We start from the raw sequence: 9,555 nt of genomic DNA, 5'->3' as shown, positions 1-9,555 counted from the left end.
GGTCCTTTCTAGAAACGCTGTTTTAAACTTCTAAGATGGAGAATTGAGACCCACAAAATGCAAATGACATGCTCAAGACCACAAAACCAGAAGCTGCTCTCCCAATTCCCAATCTGAGGTTCACTCCACTAAACAATTTTGTACTCCTCCAGAACTCTGTGACAATTATCTCAAATCCATCCAAGGTCCCTTTGATCACAAACATTATAAAAACTGAATTGCAGCAGAGAGAAATAGCAGAGCAGCAAGGCAAGGTGATATCCTTAAACTACCTCTAACAATTAAAGAACCTTACATCTTGGAAAAGCCAAGGGTAGGAGGGACTTCCTTGTTGTAGTCTGTTAGAATTCATTGAGCATTCTGTGCTGTCTCTAACCAGTTCCAAGGTCAAGAGAAACATCAGAAAATATGTGTGTGTGTCAGAGGACATTATTCAGAGATTAGTCCCCTGGAGTGATCTGGGCTAGATTTCCGCTTCCAGAACAACCGTTGGAAAGTCCTCAACGAGTTAGTGCACTGGTCTCCAACATACTTCACTGAAGTTCAAATGGAAATCTAGGGGCAGGGAGCTTGCTAGAAGAGCCCTCTTGCAGTGACTGAGCAGCTGACTAGAGAAAAATATAAATGTGAAAGCAGGGCTAATATGATTAAAACAAATTGCCTAGGAAAAAAATCTGAAAATATTCAAGCTGGGAAGAACCTTATTTATCTTTCTAATTCAATCTCCTCTTTGACGATATGGAAACTGAAGTGATGTGGAAACTGAGGTCCAGAAAAGTGGAGTGCCTCTTTAAAGGTCACCCACTGTGTCTGTGCCAGAAGAGAGATTATATTCCTGCCTCTACTCTTCCCAAAAGACACCATCATAGCCCAGCTAGTTAAGAAAGACAAAAGCGGTCCGAAGACAAATCTCAACAGCTTTGAGACAATCTACTGGGTAAATCTGTCTTAAGACACAGAGTTCCAAAACTTTAAAATAGCATAACTAAAATTCTCTTGATAAAGGCTTTGCTAAGAGCCAATAAACTTTTTCACTGGGCACCAGTGCTAGTAACATTGACATGTCATCCAAAAGCTTTCCAATTTGCAAACGTGTATGCCAGAATGATGTCATTAACTATGATTTCAGGAGGGACTTACATTTCCTTTGAACATTTTAATTACAAAGATTGACTAAATGATTTGAAACAGGCATTTAAATTTTAGAGATAGATATAATACATTAGGGGGTCAAAGAAATGTGTCTTATAGCCTAGAAAAATCTTTTGCAAAACAAACATTTTTCAATGGGGAGAAGTAAACTCAAGACAGTGGAACAGCATGTTGCTATTACAATTGGTATTTATAGAGTATGCAGTAATACAGGAAAAATATTTGAGTTACTACTCTGAAAAAAAAATCGGAATACAAAAAATAACATATAAACAGAAAACCCCTACAATGTAGAAAAAAATTTTTATAAGAGAAGATTATACATAGAAACACCAGTGTTCAACATGGGTGATGGGACCATGAATTCTTTTCTCCTGCCATTACCAGGTATTTTCTGAATTGCACATAATTAACAATAAATCCCAATTTTAAAAACAAAAAGACTGCAAAATCCAGTTGAGATTTTTGCATAGAGCAAATTCAAGGAGTATGTAAGAGAGTATGCTGGAACACTGTGAGTGGAGTATGTCAGCATCATGTCAGACTCAGACTTTTCATCGCTCCTTACCAGCAAACTTGATAATGCTGCCCCAAAATGCTTTTCAAATAACAGTTTATAACCACTGACTATATAATATTTGACCCACTGAAAAACACCCACCTTGGCTCCCAAAGAAGCCCTGAGAATACTCTGTGTGTGTGCTTAGTCACTTAGTCATGTCCGACTCTTGCGACCCCATAGACTGTAGCCTGCCAGGCTCCTCTGTCCATGGAATTCTCCAGGCAAAAATACTGGAGTGAGTTGCCATTTCCTTCTCCAGAATACAACCGGTGCTGAAACAAGCTGATGAACAATTCTTAGCCCGTTCACACACCTGCCTGTGAGGTTCTGGGATACTAGTCCCGTAACTACTTGGGTTTTGGCAGATGAGACAGGCCAAATTTTTATTTCCCTTCTATTTAATAAAATTTTAAGAAAAAGAAAGAAGGTAATTGATGCCCTCAGGCTGGGCTTAATCTGGCAAAATAATTCCTGACAAAACCTAGGATTTTCCTAAGCCCCTCCAACCATGATTTCTTAGAGTATGTTAGCATTTGTCAAGCCCTTTCAGGAAGCTGATACCTTCAGCATGTAAGAGCCATGTTTTGACCAGAGCTCTGCCTCTTATTCTCTTGCAAGAAAGAGAATAGCAAACAGCATCAGACATTGTTTTTGATGTCAGCAAGCTTCACCACAGCACTAGAGAATAGAATGGGTATGCAGGAAGACAAAAACAAGGAAAAGGTATGTCCCCAGGCTTCTTTTTTGTAGCAACTACACAGGTTTCAGTTGAATAACAAATTGTCCTGGAATTCTTGGCATTGGAGCAAACATGTCAGCTCCCTGGTTACACCTTCGTCACTGCTCAAAGTACCATACACTTTAACCTTCCTGCTCTTTCCATAGGCCTGGGTTTGTCCTGTATCCAGGAAACTTTATATGTTGTCTAAACTGAGCATCCCAGCAGGCTGCAAGGCAGATTCAGAATGCTGGCCAGTTTCTACCTGGATCCACACCACCAAGTTGTTACTCAGCCTGCCTGTGCAGAAATAGGAGCCCAGCCACGTGGCTGACAGCTTTTTTAACTGCTACTCTCAGCAATGAGGAACTTCCCCAGCAGACAAGATTCAGAAGGGAACTAAAAAGGAAGCGCATCAAAATTTACCGAAGAGGATACACAGGTTTAACCAGATACTCAGGCCAATAAGCCCTCAAGGTTTCAGAGAAGCCAAGAGGAGCTAAAAGGCTAGGTGTTGCTGACCTGACCTCGAGCCCTTGGGACCTCAGGTCACTTGGCCAGGATGTCACACAGAACTAGACCCCACTCCAGGTCTGCCTCCACATCACTAGATTCTCCTAAGAGAGTTCATACTTTCTCCAGGGAGAAAGCTATCACAATGACTTAGGTAGCACCTAAGTCATATCACCCAATGCAAAATATATATGAAAAGAGCAAGGTGCAGAGTGTAAATTATGACACTAAGTGTGGAAAAATAAGAGAGAGCAGGTAGGAATACATCCATGCTGAAGCCATCTCTGCAAGGGAACAAACCTGGCAGCACCAACTATACCTGGAGTGGGGAACTAAATACCTTTGCAACTTTCGAATTTTGAATAACATGAAATATAACCTTCAAAGAATAAATTAAAGGCAAATGCATAATGCTATCATCTTATTATTTAAAAAATGCTCTGTGACTGTGTGTGTATACAAAAAACATTCTGGAAGAATACACAACTGTTAATAATGGGTAACTCTCGGGGAATGGGACGAGGGACACAAAGGGAGACTTTCAGGTTTTATACAGTTTGTGCTATTTTGTTTCCAAAAGGCAGTACAGTCAGCCCTTTGTATCTACAGGTTCCATATCTGCAGATTCAACCAACCACAGATCAAAAATTAAAAAAAAAAAAAAAAGAAAAAAAGAATTCCAGAAGTTCCAGAAAACAAAACTTGAATTTGCTGTACAGGACAACTTTGTACATACCATTTACATTATATTCACAACCATTTACATTGCACTAGGTCCTGTAAGTAATCTAGAGATGATTTCAAGTACATGGGAGGATGTACATAGTTACACCCACTTCATATGAGACTTGAGCACCTGTGGATTTTGGTATCCATAGGCCCTGGAACCAATCCCTTGTGGATACTGAGGGATGACTGTACTACTTTCGTAATTTTTACTTAAAAAAAAAAAGAGACATCTTTAAGAACGACAATCTCACCTCAAACAAGAATTTCTAAATTCCTGCAGCATTTTCTCTGTCTCCTGTTACTCAGTTACATCCTATCTTGTATGACAACTATTTGTGTATAAGACTTATCTCCATTAAATGCTGGAGCAAATGCCACTGAAGCCTGTCTACCACTTAAGCTGCACTTTCCAAGGACAAAATTCTGTGGAGAAGAACTGATTAGGAATAAAACAGTAGTCAAAATGTCAATAAAGCAATTACACAAGAACAAAATGATCAAATTAAGAGTGAACAATAATTTTGTATTAATTAGCATAAAACTACTAGCAATGGGGAACCATGACCAAGTCAAAACAACACTGAAAACAAGAGTCCTTCCCAGAAAGTGTGGGAATTCCAATAATCTGCATGTGCACATGTGCTAGGAGTTTTATAGAATTGCCAAGCCAAGTATGGCCACCAGATTTCTCAGTAGAATTCAGTAAATTTCTATTAGAGGTCCAGTTCTTTGTTTAGGAAAATTCCAGGGTAGCTTGAGTATTAAAAGTGAAGCTCCCTCTTGGACAAGTCCTGAAGGAAAAAATAGAACCCGAATTTCTCTGTAAAATAAAAGCAGAGGTCAAGTGAGGTGGTCCAAAAGAAAGGATTCAATACTAGATGGACTGTCCTGAGAAGAGATAGACAGCCACCCAGAAATTCTGGGAAGCAAGGGCATCTTAATTTGAAAAGCTATTCTCTCTGAAGTAATATAATCCCTTCTTGTTGTGTCTAAGAGACTGTTACACATTACCACCCTGATGTGGGTATGTCCAGAGCGGGTAATCCAGGCTGGAGCAAACGGGGTGGAAGGATCCCATAGGTCCACAATTCTTGACAACACTCTAAAATTCTCAACTTGAGGGCCAGATTTATTCTTCTATCTGAAACTGAAACAATAAATGGACAAATATATGAAAAAATTATTTTAGATGGTACTATATGAATGATAGCAAACTGTTAAGAGAACTGCTGATACATGGGAAGGAGAAAAGTCGAAAAGGACAAACACAGAGAGGGGATCCACATGACTAGAGATAGAAAAACCAGAAAGGTGGCAAGAAACATGAACATCCTCCTCACCCCCTGAGAATCCACGAGAGATACAAGGACTGGGGTAGAACTGGATTTTTCACAGCACAAGGCCTGGAGAACTCTCTCTCTGTTTGAGGCGGATACCTGAATGCCCTTCTCTACCCTCTCCATGTCCAATCAGTAAGCAAGTCTTGTCAGTTACAGCTTGAAAATCCATTTAGAATCCAACCATTTCTCATCACCTCCACTGCTACCACTCTAGCCAAAGCCACTACCAGTTCTCATCTGGACAACAGCAAGAACCTCCACTCCTTCCTGTTTCCAATCTCACATGCCCCCAAATCCCCATCTCAGTCTATTTTCCACACAGCAGTCAGTCAGAGAAACATTTATCACCTGACAGAAAAGGACAGTTACTTGTTTATTGTCTGTCTCCCTTCTAAAAGGTAACCTCCATAAAGTCAAGGTCTTCTATTTCTGTTCATTGCTTATATGCCCAGAGACTAGAACAATGCCAACATATATATAACTAGCATCAAATCAATCTTTCGTAAATGAACTACACAAGTTGTTACAGAACTATACACCACATATCTCTAGGAAATGAGTAAAAGAACTGCACTTTGTATCAGTCTGTGGGCCTTCAGGAGACCCAAGGATCTGCAAATCACACCACCTCGCTTTGTTGCCCATCACTAAATCTGCAATGGACTGTAGATAATGCTCACCAAATGAATCAACAAAAGGAATATAAAATAGATCCAATATCGTATATACTGCCTAGGACTGACTGGCCTTGGCAGAATATGGATACAGCCTTTAACTCGTGGCACAGAAGTAAGACTGGTACAGAGTAAGAATTTATAAACGATATCAAGTCTAAAAGAAAACAAACTATTTCACATGAACCTAGCAAATTCTGTGCTAACAGAATACAAGGACCACAGATACGATTACCCTTATTTTTATCTTCAAGAAATAACATAATTTTAGTTATCTACATCTCTACTAGTTTGTAAACAAGCCCAAGTAACTCAGTGGTTTACCTGTTCTACTAGAGATATATACATTAAGAAACATCTGGGAGGCACAAAGGAGGAAGTTATCATCCTTACCGGACGAGACCAGATGGTCAAGGAAAGATTTATGAGAAAGATTTCATAAGGAAGAGTTTACCAGATGAGAAAAAACACATTTGAAGAAGGCACAGTCTGTTTCAAAGGAATAACAGGCTTCCAGAGTTGTTCCTAGGAGGGAGTTAACAAACAATGGAAGGATTCTGACAAAGGACAGAAAAGAGCACTTTTCCTTTAAGGACCGAGCCTATGCTTTTAAAAGCTCCTGGACTCTCCTCACAGTACCCACTTCCCCAATAAGATGTGACCTCTAAAGGGGCTCGACAGATGTAGAAACATCAAATAACAAAAAATCGGGGCTGTGGGGAAGGAGGGGAAAGACAAACTTTTATTCCAGTTCAGGTCACTGGAAGACTTAACACATGCCCTGCTCAGCATTCCATTATCTACAGCACCAACAAGGGAAGAATCTGTCTGAACAGCAGCCCTGCCTGAAGCCGGCTGATGGCCACTGTGAGGTTCCAGTCAGTCAAGTCTCTTCCTCGTCAGGTGGTTCATGAGGCTTCCCCACTCACAGTGATGGGCTCCTTAACTCTAAATTCATTTTGCACAGAGAAGAGGAAAGAATCTGACAAGAATCTGATCATTCCAATTTAATCCATGACTTAAATCTCTCAGTATTTAACTATGTTTATTTTATGATTAAAATAGAAAAAGAGAGGTGGGATAAGGGCAACAGAAATTATACTGCGCTGATACAGAGGCTTAAATTCTAGTCAGAATTAAGGTCCATACTGAAGGTCAACCATCATACTGATGGTTCCAAAGAGTCTGGTTGAGACATACATGAGTTGAGTCTCATTATTAGCCACGATAATATAGGAAAACAACTCTCAATGAAATCGGGAGTCCAAACTTGTCAGGCATGCTCTGTCAGGCACGGGTAGGAAAAAGCCTGAAGAAATGGATTCTCTCTATGCCCCCATGACAAAGACGGCTCCTGGTTTGATGGAAAAAGCAGCTTAGGTTCCCAGATGGTATCTGCAGCTCAAAGCCAAGTTTAGCACTGGAATCGGGTAGAGAACTTGGGTGAGACGGGCACCGTCAGGGGCTGGTCACTGGACTTGACTTCCACACCCTGGTATCTTCGTATTGGATTTGCTTTGTGCACCTGTAGAGAAAAATATAATTACCATTGATAAGGATGTTAGAGAACTACAGTTATGGGTGTTTTTCTTTTTCTTGAGAACATTTTTGTATAGTATTGCACATCCCAGTCACTAATTAAGAGAAGGGGGGAAAAGGCAACACAGTCTAACAGCAAAGCATTAAGAGCTCTGGAGCCCAAGTAGATTTCATTTCTATTATTTTTTAAAGATAATTTTTTTTTTAAAATGTGGACCATTTTAAAGTCTTTATTGAATTTGTTACAATGTTGCTTCTGTTTTTCATGTTCTGGTTTTTTGGCCATGAGGCATGAGGGATCTTAGCTCTCCAACCAGGGACTGAATCCTCACCCCCTGCTGCACTGGAGGGCACTGGACCACCAGGGACATCCCCCCAGTAGATTTCTGTTCTGGTCTTGCTGGATTTCTCAGAGTGCACCTCCAGTCTGACTGTTCAGTACTGAGGTATAATGAGCGTGTACTCGATTGCATCAGAGGGGAGTCACACCTTAAGAATCTGCCAGAGTAGAATCTTAATTTTACTGAGTCTTAATATTCACCAAAAGCATGGACTTTAAAGCAAACAAACAAGCAAACAAAAAACTAGGAAGTGTTGCTGGGAGAAGGCATGGTCCCATCCGTTCTTAACCCTGAATCAAACCAGATTATTAAAGAGCTCTACAATATGGATAATCACAAGAGGCAGGACTCAAGAGGTGAAGAAAAGTCAAAACACTTGAGGCTGGCTTTGTGAGTGTATCTGGACTGAGGATTATATATACGTATTTTTTCATCTAATCAGCAAATGGTAGCTTGGTTTTGTCAAGAAGCTATTCCCTTTAATATTTTGTCCCTAGAGCCTTCCTTGGCATTGTCACCTCTACCAACAGCTATATCAACTGCTCGCTTAGCTATTTTAGACAGAATCTTAATAAGTTCTTTATTTCCACAGTCATCCTTTTATTACACTAACCATTTGAAGTTCCATCTAAAACGTTCCTCATTAATGCAGTTCATGTGGCTTGCTACCGTCTTAGTGAAAGGGTCCTTACGGTGAATTAAGCTTTCTTTTTGGATAACTAATATTTAAATCATTATCTAGTGATAGGATGGAACGTCACCTGGATTATATGCACTGTAACTCCAAGGAATTTGAATCAAGAATTAGGAGGAAAATGAAAATACAGTTGTCACACAATTCCATGTCCTTCCTTACCTATATATTCTAACTGTAAAACACATTGGTTTCCTTATTATTCCTTAAGCCTTAAGGCAATAATAAAAATAAGTTAAATAAAGAGTCCTGGGACTTCCTTGGTGGTACATTGGATAGAAGTCCCCCTGCCAATGCAGGGGACATGGGTTCAATCCCTGGTCTGGGAAGATTCCACATGCCGTGGAGCACAACTACTGAGCCCAAGTGCTGCAACTACTGAAGCCCATGGGCCTAGAGGCCATGCTCTGCAATAAGAGAAACCACCACAATGAGAAGCCTGCTCACAGCAATGAAGACCCAGCACAACCAAAAATAATTTCTTTAAAAAGTCCTACAAATGTGTTATTGTGCACTGGCATAGCATGTGATGTTCTCTTTAGGAAGAAATTCTGACTGAATCTAGGATCAAAGAGAAATATATTTTTAAAAATAACTAGTTTGTTTATATCTCTCGACCATGATAAGTTTTGCAACTGACAGGTTGGTTCCCACAAAGGGCCAAAATTATAGTATAAACTTAGGAGATCCATGGATCACAATATACACATCTTTAGCCTTGTTCACTTGACAACTTTGTCACCACCCTTGGTTTGTATGACTTCTTGGTTTCACTCATCTTCAATGCGTCCTTGGAGGTCACCTTAGCTCTCTTCTAGAACAAGGCAAGGTACAGATAAACAAAACAGATGCAATCATGGATTAGTCAGCACTTAGGCTGCCTAGTTACCAGTTCTTTCCGTAGTCTGGCCAACTCCTCCTTCTGCTGCTCTTCCTCCTGCTGCCTGGCTTCCTCTAGCTGCTGGGCTTTCAGGGCCTCCACCTCAGCCATTCTTTTCTCCAGCTCCTGCCGCTCCTTGGCTCTCTTCTCTGTCGCCAGCTGAAAAGGTTCCTGAACTAGAGAACCAGAAAGGCCCTCTGAGTACAGAAACAGAGAAAATATTGGTGCACAAGCACGACTTGTGGAACCCTAGCCCCATAGACCCAGCAAGTGTACAGAGATGCATCGCAACAGAAAGGCGGAGCTCAAAGGAAGCCGAAGCGGGAGAAAGGTGAAGTATACCACATACAAAAAGTCCTCAAATTTTCAGGGTTGTAAGGGCCCCTATAAATCATCTAATTAGGAGAAAAGCA

General features: G+C 40.5%; 1 protein-coding gene across 4 annotated transcripts in view; it reads right to left on the bottom strand.

Moving 5' to 3' along the window:
• Window positions 1–6,716: 6,716 nt before the first annotated feature.
• Window positions 6,717–9,555, bottom strand: part of TPX2 (TPX2 microtubule nucleation factor) — a 47,575-nt gene continuing 44,736 nt past the window's right edge. For 3 of the 4 annotated variants that reach the window (XM_043480476.1, XM_043480475.1, XM_043480477.1), the window contains 2 exons: window positions 9,152–9,339; window positions 6,717–7,213 (listed from right to left, as the gene is read on the bottom strand). In XM_043480476.1, coding sequence (XP_043336411.1) covers window positions 7,103–7,213; window positions 9,152–9,339 — 299 coding nt within the window. In that variant the 3' untranslated portion in view covers window positions 6,717–7,102. The remainder of the gene's footprint in view (window positions 7,214–9,151; window positions 9,340–9,555) is intronic. The other variant, XM_043480478.1, reaches the window with a different exon arrangement.

The sequence above is a fragment of the Cervus canadensis genome, chromosome 10, assembly GCF_019320065.1.
Source record: "Cervus canadensis isolate Bull #8, Minnesota chromosome 10, ASM1932006v1, whole genome shotgun sequence".
Lineage (NCBI taxonomy): Eukaryota > Metazoa > Chordata > Mammalia > Artiodactyla > Cervidae > Cervus > Cervus canadensis.
Note: the sequence above shows the minus strand (reverse complement) of the source record. Positions and strands in the feature narration are given on the sequence as shown.